The sequence below is a fragment of the Beta vulgaris genome, chromosome 9 (assembly GCF_026745355.1).
Source record: "Beta vulgaris subsp. vulgaris cultivar EL10 chromosome 9, EL10.2, whole genome shotgun sequence".
NCBI classification, from domain to species: Eukaryota; Viridiplantae; Streptophyta; class Magnoliopsida; order Caryophyllales; family Amaranthaceae; genus Beta; species Beta vulgaris.
The window spans coordinates 50,633,846-50,655,781 of NC_079210.1; the positions used below are offsets into that span (position 1 = coordinate 50,633,846).

A 21,936-nucleotide genomic window follows, 5' to 3' on the forward strand; every position below is an offset into this window, starting at 1 on the left:
CCTTACTTCGAGCCATATGACCCGATTACCTGGCCGATCTCTGTCGAACTAGGTTTAACACTGACCTATCCTATACTTGTTACTTAAACTTCCTTTATGAAAGTTAGTTACTCCTGTTGCATTGCCGCCACTAACGCCACAACACACTGTAAACTAAAAACTTGATATGAAGATGATTTTATATTACTCTAGGCATTTTAGGTTGACTTTCTTCGAACTCTTATTCGGTCAATGCTACGTCAAAATCACCGGAAAAACAGCAGTCGATCTAATTATGCAAAGTAATATGAGACGGAGGAGTAACATCATATGAGCAAAAACTAGTACTAGTCCCGGACAGATAAGTATTTCACTAACACAATCCTCTTCTTGCACAACAGCACAAGAAAGTCTACATTTATGATTCAACCCCTAAAGATAACTATGTGTTCTTTTCATCATCACAATTCACAGCTATCTTCATGCACAACAGCACAAAGTGTAATTTTCATCTTCATTAAACTAACAAAAAAATACATAGTAAAATGACATATATATATATGTATATCTAATACTTCGTACTGTAACCTATGACTATGTACATATAAGATTGCGATTGCTTACAACTCACTTTCTAAAACGATCGCTCTTATTACTTCTTCCTGAATTCTTTCCATCTGAAGCAGATGACCAGAAGAATAAAGACATCCAGAAAAGAACTGCAACAAAAATCTGCAGTGTGTCCCAGAGCTTAGAAAAGGTTGCTGCAATACCTGGATCACATATAACCCTTAGATGGCGCCAAAATACTGATGTTGGAAGCATCATCAGAAAATAAAAGGAGCCCAAAGACATATGACCTTACTAAGGAGGAGAAAGGTCGCAAGAAAAGATATGCAGTTCATCGACTATTCAGCTTACATAGATAGTCAGTTGGAAGGAAGATTTAGAAAGTTTCAGAACGACAGCGATATCGAATAGAAGTATAATGAAACAGTCAAATCTAACACACCATGCATTACACAGCCAAATATCTGCAATATGGACTATGGTTTACATGGGAGATGACACACAAAGAACTTTACACAATTTGCTAAGATGATATATTAAACATTAAAAAGATCAATATGTTCCATATTCAACAACTCCCAATTAAAGCCTTAATCATATCAAAACTTGCGATGCAACTATTAAGTGAAGTTTAAAACTGAGACCTCAAAGCCAAAGCTTCATAGGCCCGATTACTATTTGGTAATAAATGATAGTAATGGTAATAAATTCATATGCAATTTTGTGGAAAAAGCTTCATGTCAATATATATGGTACTGCTTGTTCATTCCCAGATGTCTTTTTTTCTTCACAAATTTACATTATCATCCAATACCAATATTGAAGTGGTATTGAGCGGTGATGAAGATTTATGAAGAGAAATACATGTTTAGGGATGAAGTTCCATTACCATGGCATTCACACAGAACCTTGTTCCAAAAACTACATACTCATACTGTTACCACCATGAATTACAGGCTACAGAAAGGAGCTTACAAGTTTATTAGTTAATGTTAAACAAGAGTTGTGGACACCAACTTCTCCAAGATAAATATTGCACCATTTCTATACTGCTTGCAAGATGGGAAGCTCTGATGCTAGAAAACTATTAAGTTTAGAGCTTCAGTAGATACCGGAATGATAAAAAAAAATTGTAGGCCACCTAGTAATTTACTCAACTCTCTTCTTTGCTCACTCACTTAATCTCTTTCAAGTTTCAAGTTCATCCCATCATTTAAGTATAGTATCCTAATCCTCAAAAATTAAATTTCATAAGTATGTGAATACTTGTAATTGAAACAAAAACTAATGACCGAAGACGCCAGTTTGCCTTAACAACTAATTTCAATCATAAAGCATCCTTGAGCAATTTAGACTTCAGTTTCTACGGCTACTGTCCTCATTGTTAGACTTGCACATTATTCATTTCCAACATATTAAACGGAAAAAAATTCAAAGATCCACGCACTACATCTAGCAATAATATACAAGTATGCTTATTTAGAGAGGAAATCCTGTCGTTGATCTGTGAGATGCGGACATGGTATCTAATTAGCCACATTGGTACCAAAAACTCTTCCAATTGGTACCAAAAAAACTAAAAAAAGATAAATAAATCAATTGGTATCCCCTTCCAAAAGGGACCAATATGTAGTTTTGATGACACCAATTGAAAGAGACATTGGTACCAATCTATCTGATAGATAGACGTCGATAAGCTCTCTATTTCGGGATACCCCGAAATAATAGAGGATGTTTTAGTCCAATTCTGTCATGTCCTCAATTATGAATGGTTTAGACAATGTATCAATTTCTTTTCTGACAGTAGAAGAGCTTGAAAATCCCTTCCTCCAATAAGATAAATTTTTTAAAAAAAAACACATTTGCACAACATTTTGAGAATTTTACAGGAGTTTTGTCTCCTTACTCTATCAATAATTCAACATATCAGAAAATGCCTGGATTTATTCAATAATAAGTGTAACTTAGAACAAAATTTTTAAAACAAAGAGCACAGATTTATAACAAGTGTATAACCAACCAACTATTTCTAAACAACTCCCCTAAAAATTACTTCAAATTAAGGATTAGCATCTTATTAAGCCAAAAATCAAATTTTTTAACAGAAAAAACACAAACAGAAACACAATTCCACGCAATAAACCAAGCAAACATCAGAATATTAACCGAAAAACACAAAAAATAGTACAATTACTAAACACCCATCAAAAAAAATTGAAACTTTATGGAAATTAAATTAAGAAAGTCAATTTTTTTAACAGAAAAAACCACAAATAGAAACACAATTCCACGCAATAAACCAAGGAAAGATCAGAAAATCAACCAAAAAATACAAAAATTTGTACAATTAATAAACACCCAACAAAAAAAATTGAAACTTTATGAAAATAAAATTAAGAAAATCCATACCAATGGAACGCTGAGGTTCCTGTCCAGGAGGAGACGGAGGTGGGCCCGGACTAGCACGAAGAATCATGCGGTTGAAATTTAAAGGGTACCCAGAAAATGAACGGTGGAGATGAATTGGGGAAGAATTATGATTGATTGAACAAGGAAAAAACACTAAATGAGATGATAAAAATGGAATTGAAGTTTTCCAAATTGGGTAAACCCAATTGTTGTTGTTGTATTGCGTGTTAGAATGATGTGCGCTAGTTGGGAAGAGAGAAGCCATGAAAATGAATTTTCAAGTTTTGGGAAAGAATGACAAAAGGAAGAAGAAGTTCAAGTGTGTGTGTTTTCTTTTTGTGGTATGAGTTCATTTTGGTGTTGAAATTTTGTTGTTGTTTTGTTAAGTAGGAAAATTTAGGAGTATTGTGGTGGCCTTGGATTGAAGAATTGGGCTAGGGTTGTGGCCTTGTGGGGGAGTTGAGTTGGGTTGTTGGCTTCTCTATTTGTATGTTATTTATGCTATGTTTTTTTTTACTGAATTGAATTAAAATAAATTAAATTTATATGTTGAAATAAACTGAATTGAAATAAAAAAATTTATTTAAATTAAAATATTTTTTATCAATTCAGTCCAAAAAACATAGCCTTAATCCATGAGAAAATATTTTTTTGTTGTCCAAATTATGAGAAGCTTTGTAAATATTTAAGTATCTACTACTTTTAGTTTAACCATTACTGGTAGAGTTTGTGAAATTGGGTCGGATCAACTTTTTTTCTCAAGGAGAGCACTTGTTGGTTTTGAATATTTTGTAATATTCTTTTTAGAGGTCAAATTCTGTCAAAGTTTTTTATAAAGTTCATTTAATCTTAATACGATTCTCTATGTTTAAATTGTTGCAAAGATAGTGCAAATAAGCATAAGTGTTTCTCTTCTCCATTTCTTAGCTAAAGTTCCAATGTAAATTCAATAATTATTTTTGAAGCCGGACTTCTTGGTGCCAAGCCATCTGGCTTTCTTATTGAGCAAAATCTTCGCCTAGCTCATGCTTCTGGCGCATTATTAGAGGATGTTGCGTCCTACAGGCGTCTCGTTGCCTGCTTGATTTATTTGGCTGTACTCGCCCTGCATTGGCATATGCAGTTCACGTTCTCTCTCAGTTTCCGCAGACCCCTCATCAGGAACACTTGGATGCTGCTCTTCGTGTGGTTCGTTATTTAAATGGTACCCCTGGACACATTTAAAAAACAGCTTATACTAAGTAGTACTTGATTTTTTATCTCACAATATTAAGATTGTGGGATCTACCCTACTGGAAGCGCTTTGGAGATAGGATTCTCTTTCCCTTCCCCCACACTCCCAAGAGGCCATATTTGTATAGCTGTGCCGAGTTAAGATGAAAGAGGTTCCGATCTAATACAACATTTCTATTACAAATCTAAAACAATAATCAAAGAATATATACTATACATTCCAAAAGTTATAGGGATACAATTTACAACGTGCATCAATGTAACCAATTTTACTGAATGAAAAAGTTACCTAAGTCAAAAACTCATGACTCCCCATCAAGAATAAGCTAAGCATTTAGTTCAAAGTAACAGTTTCCAAAGAGGACAAACCAAAGAATAAGTCAAAAAAACAAACTTGAAAAGTTTGCTAAGTGGTCAATGGTCCATTTGAGAAACAAATAGTGAAGAAACTGAACCTTCATATCGAAGCATTTGTCTCTCTTGTAGGAAACAATTCTTAACCTTTCACCTCAAGTTTTTCCAACATTCATATATCTCTCTTTCTTCCTTTCTCATGCTCCTCCAATCCCAACCAAATATATATATCTCTCTCACCTCTATCATTTTTTTCACTGTCTTAGACTCAAATGGCTCTATCAAGAAGATATCAACATAGAATAGAAGTTGTTATCACTATTACCCTCATCATTTCTCTAATAATTTTACCTTCCAAATCAGGTAATTAATATTTCATGTAACATATTTATGTTGTAAAGTTTTGTGTTGTAATTATGTTTTTCTTTGATGCTAGATGATGATGAGAAAGAGATGAAGAACAAAAAAATGATGTTGGGTTCAAGACCACCTAAATGTGTGAACAAGTGCTTGAGTTGTAATCCTTGCATTGCGACGCTAGTTGCTCCTCCTCGCCATCAAATGAAAGATGGAATCTTAGTAACATCTTATGATTATGGATATAATAATCATGATAGTTATTACCTTCTAGCATGGAAATGCAAATGTGGAAATAAGTTATTTCAACCATGAAGGTTTATGTAATTAATTAAGGTTGGTTGTTTAAGAATAGTGAGTTCTCTCATCTCTACATGTCTAATCTAATTAATCTGATTTGTATTATTGTATATTATTATTTGAAAAAAAAAAGGATTATTGTGATCGCATGTTATATTATCAATTTAAAGTAGTTAGTCGTATACTCGTATGAATATAATAAGTCTAGTTCCTATAGCAAGTTAAGTTTGTCATTTAATTAGTTTCTTCGTCCATTTTCTTTTGTTTTTCTTATTTGAAATCTGTTTGTGAGAGAAAATTGGTCAAAGTAGGAAGAACTTTCGAAAACAGAAAGAATATTATAGAGTATTAGTCTTTTACTTAAGAGGAAGATTTTATGATTTATTGGAAATGTATTGCTAATTAAAGAAGGATAATGGTATTTAGTGATAATGAAGTTTCTAATATGTCAAACGACTATGCCGAAATTCATGCAAAATTAGAAGGGGTGATGTTTTGTCCATAGTTGATATGTGATGTACACAAGTACGTAAAAGCAACTATATTGATCAGTGGTTTGTCACACCGTCTACAGAATCTTATCATAACTTAATAGCACAAAGACAGCCATTGCACATTGGTGTGTCCCATCTTACCATCTATGTGCATGTGAATTGACTTCTTCTGCATGTTTGTAGTGAGCCAGATTCTAAACAAATCCATACTAAACCCGCGCTCTTTCAATTATTGGATACTCTAGTCTAGTATTGAGGTGTTTGCATTGGGGTAGACCTGATCAAATCAATTTTTGGGTAGATTTTCGACAGATTTTTTGGTCTTTGATTCGGCCCGGCTCGATTTTTTTGCTTTGGGCAAGCCAAAATGACTGTTAGTCTATTTTTTGGCCCGGTCCAAAATAGCGGATTAAGGGCACACAATTTTGGCCCAAAATTCATCCCGGCCCAACCAATCGGGAATATTTTTTAGAGGCGACCCGACTCATGATCACCTCTAATTGGGGGTAGGTAGTCACAACTCACAACATGAGGAATGAAAAATTGAGTAGTAATAAACCACTAATGTTACTAAGGTATTATGCATATTGAGTGAATTTTTGAATCCATAGACAAGGACAATTTTTTCTAAAAATGGTTATACCCTAATCAAATTGTTGGTTGCATAATTATTAGATATTATTGAGAAAAAGTGGTAGAATAATTATTAGATATATGGGTGTTTAATTGAGTAAATTTTAGTTTTTGGATTTAGTAATGCATGCTGTGATGTTAGTTAAGACTATTTGGAAAGAAATTAGATGAAATATAAAATCAATTAATATTGGACACTTTAAAAAGAAGTAATTGATATAAAAGAGTACAGTAAGATAAAGATATATATGAATCTACTTATTTATATTTTTCAGATTTATTACAATATAATGAATAAAGTTATCATTAGTCGAATTATTTATCTAATCATCTTTCAACTCTTGAGTTGGCTTCTATCTTTTTTGTGGGTACAATGATTTGGCCTAATTCGCCCTATCTCATTAATAAAAGTGTTATTGTTAATTATGACTTGAAATCTTGTGAATGGCATAAGGCTAATTTTGAATGCACATATCTCTCAATATATAAATGATTTTGATGTGATTAAAATTGGAGGTGATAGCTTGTTCAAAGAGCTTTCCAACGATAGGTCATATGCCCAATTTCGATGAGAAACGAAAAAGTTATGACTGTTTTACGAAGAACTGACGAAACTGTTTCGTCCCGGGCCCGACCCGGCGGATTTCGCCCGACCCGGTCGGGCGGTGCGCGGTTTTGAGCGTTGAACGCGTTTTTTCGATATTTTTTCGTTTTAAAGTTATCTTTTAGGGTCTGTACGGGGTTCCTTTGTTATGAAAGGGCTTCCTAGTGTTCATTATTATTGACACAACTTATGAAACACTTTTAGCCTCTATATTTAGGACTCCTTGTAATATTCTCTCTTATTTTCTCCATTATAGTGAAGAAGCTCTAATCCCCCACGCACCTTGTGGATGTATGTCAAATTTGACTGAACCACGTAAATCCTTGTGTTCTTTGTTTGCTCATCTTTATTGCTTTCTCACCTTTATTATTTCATTGATTTTCTGTTCCGCATTAATCAAACTCCAACACCTTGTTTACTAACAGTTATTATATTATAACAATATTAAATCTTGTTAGAGTCATATAAACCAGCATTTACTCATTTTTTAGACAAAATTAACATATTAGAGCTGACATAATATATAGTTTTCTATGCTAATATACGTCATGTCATGCACAATAGATAGTGATCATGATTCATAACCAATAAGATACTCCCTTTGTTCCAATTTAGTTGCTACATTTGTTTTATTATAGTTTACGAGATGCAACTTCAAACACCAATATCTTGAGTTACATTATGAAAAATTTATAAAAAATATATATTTGAAAAATACAAATTGGAACGAATCAAATAAGATTCAACAGGACTATGTTTTTTCTTATGTATATGAAATAAAAGATAGTCAAAGTTATGACGTGAATAATGTCTACAGCCTACAGTCAAAATGTAGCAACTAAATTAAAACGAGGGAGTAGTGGTTATTTTTTTTATCTTGACCACCCACGTACATACAGTATTATTTCGCTCTTGACATGAAGGCTGTCCATTATCAAACCTTTGGCAAATAGTAGGAGTAATTAATGATGTTGGACATGTTCAATTCTTACCAAAGTTTATTCCGTACACTGGCTAAAAAAGCTGCAAAAATATTAACCTTTGGGTAAGAAATCAGCTCTGAATAGTATCTGGCATCTTGCTATATCAGTGTCTGATACGTAAACTTATATAACTGTTCATCAAAGGAACCACAGAAGACCTCAGGTAAGGTTTGCCAAAGTTAGGGAATTTAGACTTCCTTTTTCCTTGGGACCAGCTGATTTTGGTTCATACTTTTAAAACTTTTTACTGCACCACACATGCAAAACTATATTGTTAATCATAAATTCATAATTTATTTGTACCCTAGTGTCTTAAATCATGAGGCTTACACCTTAACATTTTAAAAGAGTCTTGAGTAATGTTTTATTCAGCAAGTCTTTTTCGGGTTGAAAACAATTATTAAAATGGTGCACTTTATGTAAAGAAAGATAGATTGAATCGTGAACTTGAAGTGTTAATTAATATTGTCTAAAAGAACACATAAACTCATTTTTGATGATAGAATGGATTAAGTTGAATAGAGATATATATAAAAGAGTAGTAATTATTGTACACTGGCTTATCTATATATAGTCTATTTATAAGCATGCATTTTAGCACCACATTTAGTGCCTCTAAGGAACTCAATCCTCAAAAGGGTTACTTGTTTACGTACTATAGTAAATAGAAAAATTCAAATTAACAATTGCACTATACACCTAAACGAAGACATTATAATAAAGGGCTAACCCAAAAAATTTGAAATAGCAATCACAAGATTTGAGATTTTTAGAAGCAGGAAGAGCGATAAAAAGGTGATTCGGAGGAATTTTGGATATCAGAGAGAGAAAGAACGAAGAAAATGAGGCGGAGAAGAGGTAAATAAAAAATTAGGGTTTAGGAAGGAGTCATTTAAATAGAAGGCTAGCTGGAAATAGTTTATTATTTTAGGTATTATTAGTAGGTAAAATGAGGACAAAAGTATGGTAAAATCGTAATTGTAATATAAGCTACAACTTCAAAATAGAAATATGACAACTAAATAAAAACACCTATAAACATAACAATTAAAAAAGACGGAGAAAATTATTAAGAAAGTCTTGACCTAAAAGTTATACACATAAAATTCTTTCATAAAGATGTCTAGTCAATTAATCCACCTGTGCTCATTAGGTTGATTTCTTGTATTAACTTCTCTTTGATTCATATATTTGTCCCCTACAATAGTACTTTTCCAGGGGTCATTTATTTCGCAAAGAATAGCGCTTAAGTTGCCTATATTATATACTTTATCCGTTTCACAATAAGTGAAATACTACTTTTCTTATTTAGTATATGCACAATAAGTAAAACTAAACTCTAAATGGTAAAAAAATTCACTTTTATTACAAATATGCCACCAAAAGTAAAAGACGACCACAAACTATTTTTTTCATCACTTTTTCATCACTTTATTTTATCGTGATCCCAACTTTCTCTCACTATATTCTTTGATATGTATATACTTTTTTGTGAAACTGAGGAATACATAACATGCACCAAATAAATACTAGTATAAAACATAGATGTTATTATTGCATATGCATGTGGTAACATTTCTAACCATTCACTCAACACAACAAAACCCAAAACACACATAACAATCAACCTCTAAAACCCCAAGCCACACAACACAAACTTTCACATACACACACATTAACTAACATCAACTACATCACCCCTTCAAAGGTACAAAACGCCCAAACTAGTAAACTTTAACCTCCTTAACATCCTTTCCACGAAACTCTGTTTTAGGTATGGTTATATTAAGCACACCATCCTTTAACTCAGCCTTAATATCATCTTGCTTAGCATCATCAGGCAAAACTAAGCTAGTATTGTAGTAACCATAGCTCATAAAATACTCGTCGTCGGATTCGTCTTCCTCCTCCACTTTCCTTTCTCCGTGGATCCTCAGCACGCCATTATTATCAACAGTTACCTTAAGATCGTCTTTAGTTAGACCTGGCATGTCGTAACGTAGCTTGTAGTTTTCGTCTGTCTCTTTAAACTTGCCCATGAGCTGTGCTGGTGAGGGTGCTGTGCCTGTTATGTGTGTTGGAATTACATTTTCAAATATCCTGTTCATGTTTTCTGCTGCCTCTATTAAAGCGTTTCCCATGCTGGAACCTGGGAAAATTTCTGCAGTAATATGAACATATAAGAAGAATAAGTACACTAGTACAGACTACAGAGTACTTGATCATAATAAAATTTCTGTAGCCTATATGTTGGGATGATTTGAATGTGGCAGGAGAAGTAAAATTGTGTTAATATTGATACTAATATACTCCCTCTATTTCAATTTAATTTATCTGAGGACGTACACTTGGATTTTAACACCTTTCTCTCAATGCAGAGCTTCAACAATAAATATAGTTTATTATTAATTTATTAATAAAAAATATTAAAAAATACATCGAGATAAATTTTGATAACATCGTATATGACTATATTTAACCTTATAATTATACTAAATGGTCAAAAGAGATTATATGAACAATATAAAAGTCCTTATATTATGTAATTTAATAATATTAACATACTACAAATGTGACATGTCTAAAAAACCCTAAAAAATCCAATATTATTGCATATATAATAAGTAATTACAATATAAAAGTCCTTATATTATGTAATTTGATAATATTAACATACTACAAATGTGACAGGTTTAAAAAAACCCTAAAAAATCCAATATTATTGCATATATAATAAGTAATTGTATGTTGTCGTGTCGTAATTGATTATACACATGCATAAAATTAGGATATCAATGAATAATAGACCCTTTCAAATCCGTGAATTCATATTCTTTTTAGGTTGTGTTTGGGAACATGGATTTCATTTCAATTCTAGAATTGTAAATCCCCACATTCAACTCCAAATGATTTGTTTGGAAAAAATTAGGAATTTCAAATGCATAATTTGAACATGTTTGTAATGGTATTGTTAATGATGGGAGAGAGAAGAAGAGGGAGAGTGATGAGAGATGTTTGTAATGGTATTGTTAATAGTGGGAGAGAGAAGAAGGGGGAGAGTGATGAGAGAGGAGATAGAAATAAATTGACACTTATTTTGGATTTGAAATGATATATGTTTTGGTTGGATTTCAAATTCTCCAATTATGCCTTACTTCTTATGAGTTTTGGATTTGGGTCAAATGCAATTCCAAATTCTTAGATGATCCAAACAAGTAATTTGGCCCAATTCCAGAATTTCAAATGAAATTCCATAATCCAAACAGGCCATTAACGAATTTGAATCCTCAAAATTTAGACCCAACATATCTGGGTAAGACATGGATAGTAGTTTTCAATATAATTTAGGGTTTGAATCAAATCCTAAATTATTATCCAGACTCGAATTCATTTACTTTTTTAAAAAAATTATTTTGAAATGTATAATATAAAGGGTAAAATCTAAGACCTTAAAATCGTTATTTATGTTTAAATTTATTGCATTGAGGTTGAATGCTTATTTACTTTAAAATCGACAAATAGAAGTGTTAAATACCATTGTGTTGTTCTTAAAATCTTTAACTATAGTAAAATTAAAGTCGTTTGAAGAAAATAAATTTCATTTTGAACCCAATCCTGTAGAATCTATCAAATCTGGATCCTCAATTTTATTACCCACCAGATCGGAGTGGATCTAAATCATAGAGGATTCGTTTTATATCCTACCCATTGACATTCCATTAACATTCCTAGATAAAATTGCATGGTTTAGCGAATTGAAATCTCTTAGAAATTTATCATTCGTTTCACTTCAATTCTCACTCAAATAATTCTAACTTCTCATCACGCCGCATGGCGATGCGCCGATACGTACATATATAAAAACTAGTACTACCTCTGTTTTTTTAGTTGCAACGATTTGACATAAAATAAAGAGGGAAAATGTCTAATCGTTACAACTAAAAAAAACAGAGGTAGTATTACAAAGAGAGTGAAAAAAAAGTATGATTACCAAAGGGGTGAGAGTGACGGGTATTAATATTATGATCCTTCCTCCTCCAAAGACTAGTAGGCCTTCGAAGTGTACTAGGCAACAAAGACTTCCACTTGCTCTTCATCATGTTTGATCTTTTCCGACCACCTTCGTCACTTTCAACCGCCACTTCTCTACCACCGTCTGATGATGTTTCCGATGATGTTGATAAACATAATCTCTGTTGAACACCATAACTCCACCCATATTGTCCCTGCATACCACCCAGTAATTTCTCCCCAATACTAGGCAAAAGAGAGTTTTTAGTAGTATTAACTGATGCAGTTTTTTGCTGCAAATTCTTCAAAACTAGTCTTGCCAGAGCCATTTTGGTGATTACGTACGATGTTGTTTAGTTAGATTAAGCTCTTATTTAATGTTTAGTTTGTTTTTACGATGGAAGAGATATAGTTTTGGTATATCAATATGTCATCTGGTCGGGTGACAATATAAAGGTTAATCGAGTAAAGGAAGTGTCGGATAGTTTCTCGAATTCGGGACAATTGACACGTTGTCACTAACTCTTTACTACAAACTATACAAGTCTAGAACTGAACAGAAACTACGTGTAGCTTCTCAAACTTACTACTTTTTAATTTGTGGTTTGCCAACTCTTGCACATACAGTTGCACTTGTTCTCCTAAGTTCTAGTTCCTGTCAAAAAGTTCTAGTTGTATCACAAACCTCGTCTGTTCGGACTGTTCCTTTTTTTTTTTTTTACTCATTGAAATGCTATTCAAGATACAACTTTTATCATATTTCGGGTTTACTGTAAGTATTACTTCCTTCGTCCTCTATTAGTTTACTCCTTTCTTTTGTATAGAGTTTTAGGAGGAATAGTATTGTGGAGCATACAAAGAGAGAGAAAAGATTATTATTTATACTTAAAGTTAAATATATGTGTGATGAAAAGTTTGTAATCCCATTACAAAAATAGCAAAAAAAGAAAGGGGTAAATTAATAAGGACACCCTTAAAAGGAATACAGATAAACTAATAGAGGACGGATGGAGTATATACTAAGGGAAAAACTTTGTCTATTCACCGATAATCTATCCATTAGAGACAGATATTAATAATTAGTCGAGCCAACTTAGCAGAGTTAATTATATTTTGATTCTCTATTTTTAATGGTAGTCTACCCAATAGATAAATATAATACATTGACTACACCAAATGAATCCAAGGTTATTTTTTGCTCATTGATAATTTAACACCTACAAATAAGCAAAACTCGCATAATAGAAAGAGCTCTAGATAAATGAATAAGCAAATAGGCAAAAAAAAAAAAAAATTGGGTGTGACATGCACAAGTTACACCTAAATCTACAAAGAATGCTCTCATATTTAAGGAGAAAACTCACCATGTCTGAGAGATTCAACTTCCATTTCTATAGTATTAGTAGTATTATTAAAGCTATAAATTTTCTTTTTGGTGAAAATAGTGTAGATAATCTGGGTATTATAAATTAATAATAAGTTCCAACAAATTTAAGAGGAAAGTTGGCAAAATTTTGACACATTGAAATCAAAATGTTGAGTTTTTTTCCCTAGCTCAGTATTCTTTTTACTCTTTTAAGCTTAGAAGTTAGAATTGCAAAATCTCCAAATTGTGAAGAGCAGGTTAATCAAATTCAGAAAAGAGATGGAGAAACAGCAGCAAGTTCCATTAGTTTAAAAAACACCCAGTTACAGCACAAGAAGAAACCAAGAGAAGCCTTTAAGATAAGTCACACAACATTGGTACAAATGAAGTTTTCCCTAATCCTTTCCCTAACGCATTAGCTCAAGGATTGCATGTAAATTGTGTGTTTGCCACACTTGATGGATGGCATGCTACTAACTACCCAGATCTCGGTTTTCGTCAATCATACATCCCTTCCTGCTCCCAGATATCCACAAGAAAATCTACCATCTCCTGGAACATAATTTGGCGCAAACGAAGGTTTACGTACATAATCCAGCAACTTTTAGGATATACAGCATCAAATATGAAAAGAATAGTTGGCTTACAGCGAGAGGTACTGGTTGAGAGAACGGTTTATTACTCCCGAGTAAGCTTTCGTAGGTTGCATTCCAACTGCAAGGCCAGAACGAATCAAGTATGCTGTAACAACAGTTGCTGACAGGATGAAAGAAATGGCGAGGGAAAACAAAAAAATTCAACAATAAGAGTATATAACATTTAAAAGGTAAAACAATAAAAAGGTCAGAAACAAAACAATTATTCCTCAAGTTAAAGGATAATGAACAATGATGCCTACAAAATCAACAAAACTAAATATTAGGGTTAAAACTAGAACTTCAAGAAAAAGAACAAAAGCCTGATGCAGAATGCTTTTCCATCAAAAATAAGTTAAAAAAATGAAGCTTTTGCCTAAAAGATCTCGATCACTTTGCTTCAACCGACAACACCAATTATACCAAACCCCCCCCCCCCCCCCTCCCCAAATGACATAGAGACAGCACGTGAGGATAATGAAGTCGGAGAAGATGGCACTGATTCTTTCTCATGCTCACAAAGACTAAACCCTACTAGGAAATTTGGATTTTGTTACTTAAAGAGCATCCTTTATACTTCCTTCGTTTCTTTTTACTCGCTACACTTTCCATTATGGGAAGTTTCACATTACTTGCTACACTTCTTTTTTGGGCAATAAACTCTCTCTATCTCTCTCCTCCCACATGGGTCCCTTTTCTTTTTACTCTCTACCTCTCTCTTCTCCAAAAATTGCCTAGGAGTCCGTGAAATGAGAAGTGTAGCGAGTAAAAAGAAACGGAGGAAGTATAAAGCTTCCTTTTGTTTTTGCTCAACGGGGTAACAGCACACTAAGAGGGCAGGAATGAATACACATAAAAAGGAGGCCGCTTGGATCTTAATGTGTGTTGAGCAAGGTAATCGAAGTTCTCAACCCACTTCATGCATGTTGTAGAACATCCTACCAGGACAAGTACCATTGTCAACACATTCAGGAACAATCCTAGACGGCAATTTCACTAAACTGGATTCAGAATAGCTTATGTTGCTAAATCACTCGGATCTTTCCATATACAAGACCAGATTTCCATTGCCAGATGCCACTTCATGGACCTAGCTTTTACTGAATGGACGCCACCCAAGTATCAAACTTAAGGCCTGTTTGGTAGACGGTAATAAGTCATATTGGTAATAAATTTACATGTAGTTTGTATAGAAATCCACGGTAGATTGGTAATGGTTGTCCACCTCCAAACTGTTGATATTCTTCATCAAATCTCATCACCATCAATTACCATTTAGAGGTGGTATTGAGTGAGAACGGAAATTTTGAAGAAGATCCCTATGTCTAGGGATGGAATTTTATTAACAATGTAATGAGTAGAGGAAGTCCTTGCAAGTTACAACCTACATATTATTTTTATGTAAACCACCTACAAAAGAGCCACTAAGGCAATACCAAGATTAAAGAGAACCCTCCAGCCTAGATCCGACCAAGTAAGCAACCCAACTAAGGAGATTTTCTTTTTCTCCACCAATACAACATGTACACTTCTTGCCCTTCTTATCTTGAAAATTTCTTTCACAACAGCTATTGCTAGGATCCCCCACCTTACAAGTTACATTCATCATCCTTGTTCACCCAATATTTTCTCATCTCTATCATTGGTGGCTTGATCTTTCAAATTTTCTAACAAATTCCCAAATAACTACTTTACATCTTTGAGCACGCATGGAACCCTTGATAATGGTTGAACAAAAGACACCAAATAGATGATGAGGCATATACATATATCACTCTAATTCAACTAAAGCTTTCAAAAGCTTGAATCATCTAGTTAATCAACCATTTGAAATTTGGTGAATGCAGAACAGGCACATGTTGACAAACTCAGAACAGAAAAAGACGCTCAGCAACATCAAAGGAAACTAGCACAAATCATGGTATAATTTGCATATAGCGGCGCATATGAAATCATGAATGGAGCAGCATCAGAATAAGAATAGTCTGCCAACCTAATTTTAGGATCACGAACTTGATGCCTTTTGTTACTTTGATTTTTATTATCTACCCAGCGTTGCCTGGTCTGGTTCCAGAGAAGAAGACCTGCACCAACATAATCGAAATAAGTGAAGATGAATATACAAAAATCAGATTAAAATGCAGTTAAGATAAAAGCCAATCTGACATGCTACAAACAAGATGGCCCGCAAACCAAAAATTCATATTTTGACGCACCACACTCTATAGCAATGCATATAAACAGTCGAATGAGAAATAGACAAATGGACACATAAGATAGTGATACTACAATTGTAGAGCAAAAATACATCCAAATTTCATGAATTCTGCAGAACAAAAAAGGCAGCATTTCAGAAAGATGAGGTCCCTTAGTTGGAACTAAGTCAGCGTGATAGTACACAACTCAATGTAACAACTAAAACCAGATGAAAGTTGGATATCAGTTTCATCCACATGTAAGCAGCGACGAACAAATGGAAGCTGAACTTTCTGCTTCCAAAACAAACAAATTGATAGTATAAAACTCGGAATAAAGACTAATATCTTCATAGATGTTTGAACTTGCCATGATTTACATATTCGGAAGGCGGATTAGAGCTGCTGACACCAGAAGGGGTATCAATTGATGCGTTAATGGATGATAAGCTTCCTTGTGACTGCATTGCACTGTTGTCCATATCACACACACTTGTGGTCCAATAATCCCTGGAAATACTGGGCACTCTTCTGGTTTGACCTCGACTTATACAACCTTTTCGTCGCTCATCCAAGGAAGCTATTGACTCAGGCTTAATACAACATGCAAGGCAACCACTGCACTGTTACAAAACATACATGCTGTTAGAAATCAATCACATTCGGCTAAAATAACTACATAAAAAGCACTACATCCACAGGCCAAAAATCATCAAGGGTAACATACATAAACTTTATATTAAACTAGGTTTTAAGAGCATTGAGACGGATCAAAATTGTCGATCCAACATTCAAAAAGTTGATAGAATCTAAATTTCAGTTAGATGCTATCAGCAATTAGAAGTTAGAACAATCTGCTAGTAGACTAACCTAATAACTCTAAATAAAGAAAACCCACCAACAAACAATTTTCTAAAATTCAAGTTTCTTGGCGAAAATTTTGTAACCCCTCAGCTGTTTTCCTTTGGCTTACTGAGTCAGTGTAGGTCAGCAGCAAAGTGCTTGTCATCATCCTAACTGGGACCATCCCCTGCAACAAAGAATGAATAGCGCACCTGTATAGTATACATTAGATTCTCATCTGATTGCTCAAAACCCATACACTGTCTCATCAGGAATTGACTTGCTACCTACAAAATTAGTAGTTTAGAGCAGTATGTCTGTAAAATGAGTAAACGTACTTACGCCAGTCGCCAGGGTTCACAACAAAACCTGTATTTACCCTAGGTTCCCGTTGAAATATATTTTTTCTTCTATAACAAGAAACACAAAGCCAATAAGGATGAAGTACAAGCAGCTGTACCTTCCACCTTTTTTTTCTTTCCTTTTCTTCTATTACCTTGTTTTAGGTCTCTCAAAAATTACTTCTCAATTCACTTATAAACCTGTCAATAATCGACACAACCCAGAAATAAAAGGTTCAAACCAACATTTTGTAACCCGAAACTTAATTGTCTGGAACCAGACAACCTGGAAATTTCTGGGTCAAACCCAACCCAGAAATTCCAAGAAAAAGTGCAACCCTCGATGATTTCTGCTCAAGTGGAAATTCCAAGAGAAAGTGTTACCCTGTTTTGTAATAGAGTTTAGGATAAGACAAGGGAAATATATTGCTCTTTTGACCAAGCCTCCTCCTTAAACCCGGTCATATTGCCCATCCAAAGTCTTATAGAACTCATACAACTTCCTAAACTCATTGTGCCAGAGTACATACCTGCTTCTGATCACTCGATGCTATGAGAAATTTGGTTCAAGAGGGAGCTGTTGTAACCAGTTCCTCACCAAGTAGATGTTCTTGAACACTACGCTACCAAGAGTCAAGCTTCCAACATAAACAAAAACTATATAACCTCCTCCACATCAATTCCATACAAACCATTTTTCCTTTTTCATTCATATTATTCCATCCACCTACCCTAAACCCCCCCCCCCACACACACACACCCATGCACAAAAAATTCAAGTATAGCCATGTGAATATGCGGAAAGAAGTCCATGAAGATGCATTATAATATTCATAAGTAGCCCTTCTACACAGGAAAACACAGTCAGTTTTGCCCACACCCTCAAGGAGGTTCAATATATCTGACAGTGATCACCTTCCAACAACCCTTGAAGCTTCCTTATCTCCAATCCACTCTCTTCCTCAAGTAACCATGAGGTATAGCCATATGAATAGGGAGGAAAATCCATGAAGACGATTATAAAATTCATATATACACCTTTCACACATCGACGCATAGTGTATTCCGCACACTCACTGGCAGGTTTAATACATCTCACACACTGGTCATAAAACACTCTCTCTCTCTGTCAAAATCAGGTTCCTCATCATTAGCATGCACAATCTCAAAAATAGCAATTCCATAGTCCTATATAATAAACAGAAATTCAGTATGTCCTTTTTCATCATTTACTTTCCAGTATCTCCATCTCTATCTTTTATTTTAACCACACCTGTTTTATAGTTGCACTGGATGGGGGAGTTTGAAAGGAAAGGAAGAGATTAATTTCCTTGTCTGGATACAATATGAGGGAAAGGAAGGGAAGGGAATTGGAAGGTTCATTTTCCTTCCACTCTTAACGAACCAAATCATTCCGAAAAGACTTGGAAGGAAAATGCAAACTCACTCTCCTCTTCCCTTCCTTTCCTCTCCCTCTGTCCCTCCTCTCTCCTTCCCTGTCCTACCTTTCTCTATATCATTCCTAGTCAAAACTTATTAAAGTTAAACTAACCTCTGGCACAATGACACTTGTTGGAAAGTAGCATATTTTAGCTTGATGTGGTTTTGGAGTAGCAAAACATCAAGAAATCACTCAGACCTAGCTACACTACAGAAACTGTATGTAGTTAATAGTTAATGCTATTTGCACGTCAAAAAAAGATTAGAATTTTCTCTTTTTTCTGGAGAAAAAGACTAGATTATTCTAGTATGATGAGCAAAGCCTCAGAATAGCAACGGCAAGCAAAATGGCAAGTTAACCACTAATCTCGCTAATTTCCAAGCTTTACTTTGGCGATTAATTTCAAATGCATTCTTTATTCAAGATAATTGATGTCACTATGTCAGCATGTCACGATATGATCCAACTGATTTTCATAGACTAAAATCCGCTTGCTTTACTGAAATGAATGATCCCTCTAAAAATGCAACAAAGAGAAGTAACAAAGAATCAGACAGTTAACATCTCGACTATTCACTATTGCACTTGAATTCCTCTTTACTATACACTAGAATAAGTCTGACATGAGCATACAGTTCCATAAAACATAGATCATATCGTCAATCTATATGCTATAATTTTTCTTGATTTTAAAAAATAACAGGAAAGGAAAGAAAAGAGAACAAAATACACGAAAGAAAGTGGCACCTTTGTCATTTGGCCTAATTGGTTGGAATCGAAAGGGTCCTTTCACAACTTAGCTAAATAAAGGAATTAGAAGGTAATAAAGAGAAACATGCTACACATTTACTTTCCAACCGAATTCCTGCCATCTAGGAGATAAAAAGCGAAATTTTATATCAAAAAGCTTTAGTCTATTGTTTTCCATTTCTACCAATCTATGTACATTCAACTACCATGCCTTCTCAAATTGTTTTTTTCCCCAAGTCAAGACAGTTACTTCATAAAAATTGTCACAACCTCAGCTCCTTCATCTCTAAGACACATCGAATTATCGAAAACAACAAAAACAAGTTCCACCAGTCGTGGTCACTACAACGTCCGAAAATTGTTCAGCTTTCCCACATCAGACCAGAAGTATTCATTTCATCAATCATACCTAATTGTTAAAATTCCAAAAGTTTTTTCCCCTCAATGAATCAAGCCACTTTGTCAAAAATAGGTAACATTAACTTTTATAGTTGCAATAAAGCAGTATAGTTGCCTTACTGAATTTGACACCATAAAGTGTCTCTTACCCTCCAAGAAATCACACCTACCATGAGAAAGTTCACAAATAACTCTATCCAAAATCCCCTCAAATTCACATCTCATACATACACCAATCAAAAATAAATCATAGATGTAACATCAAACTCTACTTAAACTTACATCTATTAAACAAGCAAATGTAGAACTAAGGAAGCTCCAAATGCGACATAAACTTATCAATCAATCATAAACTACAATACAATGTACATTACTTTATAAAAAAAAATACCAACATCAACTAAAAAAATACAAAATCTAACAAAAACCCAAGATCAAAAATTTGTAGAAAAAGAACATACCCCATTCATACAATAAAAGATGAGCAAAGCCAAGATTTTTGCTACAATAATTAGATTTCTGACAACATTGATTCCAGGAATGCCCAGATCACAAAGCCCTGAAATCCCAAAAAAATAAAAAAATAAAAATAAAACCCATTTCAGAAAACTTAACAAAAAAAAACTCAATAAAAAGAAAAAAATAAAAAACAAGGATCAAGGAGAGAGAATTGACCTGAGATCAGTGAAAAAGGGATTCCTGGAATCGAATTGTGCTCCGGCTTCACAGAAGAATTGAGTGGTAAAAAATTAAGCTGGGTTTTTTTTACTGTTTGTTTCTCTTTGTTTTTTCTTCTTTCTTTTTCTTCTCTTGGAAAAGTTGTGGATGAAGATTGAAGAGAGAGAAAAAGAAAGAAGGAAAGAAAAGAGGAAAACCCAGAAAAAGGAGAAATAGAGATATAGGGGTTGGAGGAGGAAGAGAAGGGTAGAATTGGAATTTTAGGTAGTGTGATCATGGGCTCACCTTATTTGATTGGGGCCTGAGGTTGGTGCCCGACACTTTTTTTTTAGAACAAAAAAGAAAATTCCAAGGAAAATTGGAGATCTTGGCTAAAAAAATAAGTATTATCATACGCCCAAGTCTACCGTAAATATGGTACGTCTAATATTATTCTTTTTGTTTATCGCTTATTTGAAATTATCTAAATGAACAAAATATATTAAAAAATGAGAGTTTTAAATGAACAAAAATTAGTCTTAAGTGTACTATTACATGATAGGCCTGAATGTAAAATGAATGAACAAATATATGAGACATAAATTTAACTACTAGACTACTAAAAAATTTAGCATATAGTGTTTATGGGAATTTTAGGTCATAGATTCATAGTTGTATACTTGTATCGAGTTAGTAGGTAGTTTTTCATGTAGGATTTTTTTTGGGCACCAATTGGGGAACCTTGGTAAGAAGAGAGATTCTACTAGACCAACACCTCTTGCAGGTCAGCCAACCTAACTACACAAGTAAACGTTTGAGAATAGGGAGATATAAGGAAATCACTACTCACAAGCATAAGTAGGTAGTAGAGCTCGAACTTGTAATTCTCAAAACTATAAGGTGACTTTCTCACCACCTTCACCAAACGAGCTTTATTTTTTTTAATGTAAGATAAGATCAAAGTATTGAATAGAGTAATTGTATTTGTGGGGAAGATGATATCTAGAAAGAAGAGAGACAAATATTATAAGGTACACTCAAAATGGGAAATAGTGCAATCTTTAAGGTATAGATGGGAGTATAAAAGTATGATTCTTTCTTATCCTCTTCAAAACCAATGTGTATTGGTATAAGACTTTAATCTCTGGTAAGTTTATCTCTTGCATTAAGAGGGACATTAGAAATAGTCGTGGAATCCTTCTAATTCAATTTAAAGAGTTCATTATACAAAGTTATTCTCCTTTAGTTATCAAATTCGAAATACCAATAAATCCTATAAAATATAAATTTTATGTCTGTCCTTAAATTTTAGATTTTAATGGATAGAATATTAGAAAGGCCTAATCAACTATTTTTAAGCCATCAAAAACTAAAAAGTAATG

General features: G+C 33.8%; 4 protein-coding genes across 8 annotated transcripts; 1 reads left to right on the forward strand and 3 right to left on the reverse strand.

Moving 5' to 3' along the window:
• Nucleotides 1–335: 335 nt before the first annotated feature.
• On the reverse strand, nt 336–3,365 carry LOC104904562 (uncharacterized). The gene is made up of 2 exons (XM_019252064.3): nt 2,959–3,365; nt 336–752 (listed from the first exon to the last, which is right to left on the reverse strand). Exons 1-2 carry the CDS (start codon nt 3,221–3,223, stop codon nt 607–609), a joined length of 411 nt encoding a protein of 136 aa, XP_019107609.2. The 5' UTR covers nt 3,224–3,365; the 3' UTR covers nt 336–606.
• A 1,241-nt stretch (nt 3,366–4,606) lies between these two features.
• LOC130589969 (EPIDERMAL PATTERNING FACTOR-like protein 6) lies at nt 4,607–5,337 on the forward strand. The gene is made up of 2 exons (XM_057391652.1): nt 4,607–4,908; nt 4,982–5,337. Exons 1-2 carry the CDS (start codon nt 4,818–4,820, stop codon nt 5,215–5,217), a joined length of 327 nt encoding a protein of 108 aa, XP_057247635.1. The 5' UTR covers nt 4,607–4,817; the 3' UTR covers nt 5,218–5,337.
• Nucleotides 5,338–9,443: 4,106 nt separating this feature from the next.
• On the reverse strand, nt 9,444–12,625 carry LOC104904563 (26.5 kDa heat shock protein, mitochondrial). Its single transcript, XM_010692839.4, has 2 exons — nt 11,908–12,625; nt 9,444–10,077 (listed from the first exon to the last, which is right to left on the reverse strand). Exons 1-2 carry the CDS (start codon nt 12,254–12,256, stop codon nt 9,641–9,643), a joined length of 786 nt encoding a protein of 261 aa, XP_010691141.1. The 5' UTR covers nt 12,257–12,625; the 3' UTR covers nt 9,444–9,640.
• A 948-nt stretch (nt 12,626–13,573) lies between these two features.
• On the reverse strand, nt 13,574–20,867 carry LOC104904564 (uncharacterized). Of its 5 annotated transcripts, none has more exons than XM_048636742.1 (7): nt 20,573–20,867; nt 20,359–20,456; nt 17,179–17,253; nt 16,494–16,746; nt 15,922–16,012; nt 13,941–14,007; nt 13,574–13,845 (listed from the first exon to the last, which is right to left on the reverse strand). In XM_048636742.1, the coding sequence occupies exons 1-7, from the start codon at nt 20,850–20,852 to the stop codon at nt 13,792–13,794; spliced, it is 918 nt and encodes a 305-aa protein (XP_048492699.1). In that variant the 5' UTR covers nt 20,853–20,867; the 3' UTR covers nt 13,574–13,791. The 5 variants fall into 5 exon arrangements, with proteins under 5 accessions (XP_048492699.1, XP_048492698.1, XP_048492697.1 ...); XM_048636741.1 differs by having other exon boundaries at nt 13,941–14,034; XM_048636740.1 differs by having other exon boundaries at nt 13,941–14,049.
• Nucleotides 20,868–21,936: the final 1,069 nt, after the last annotated feature.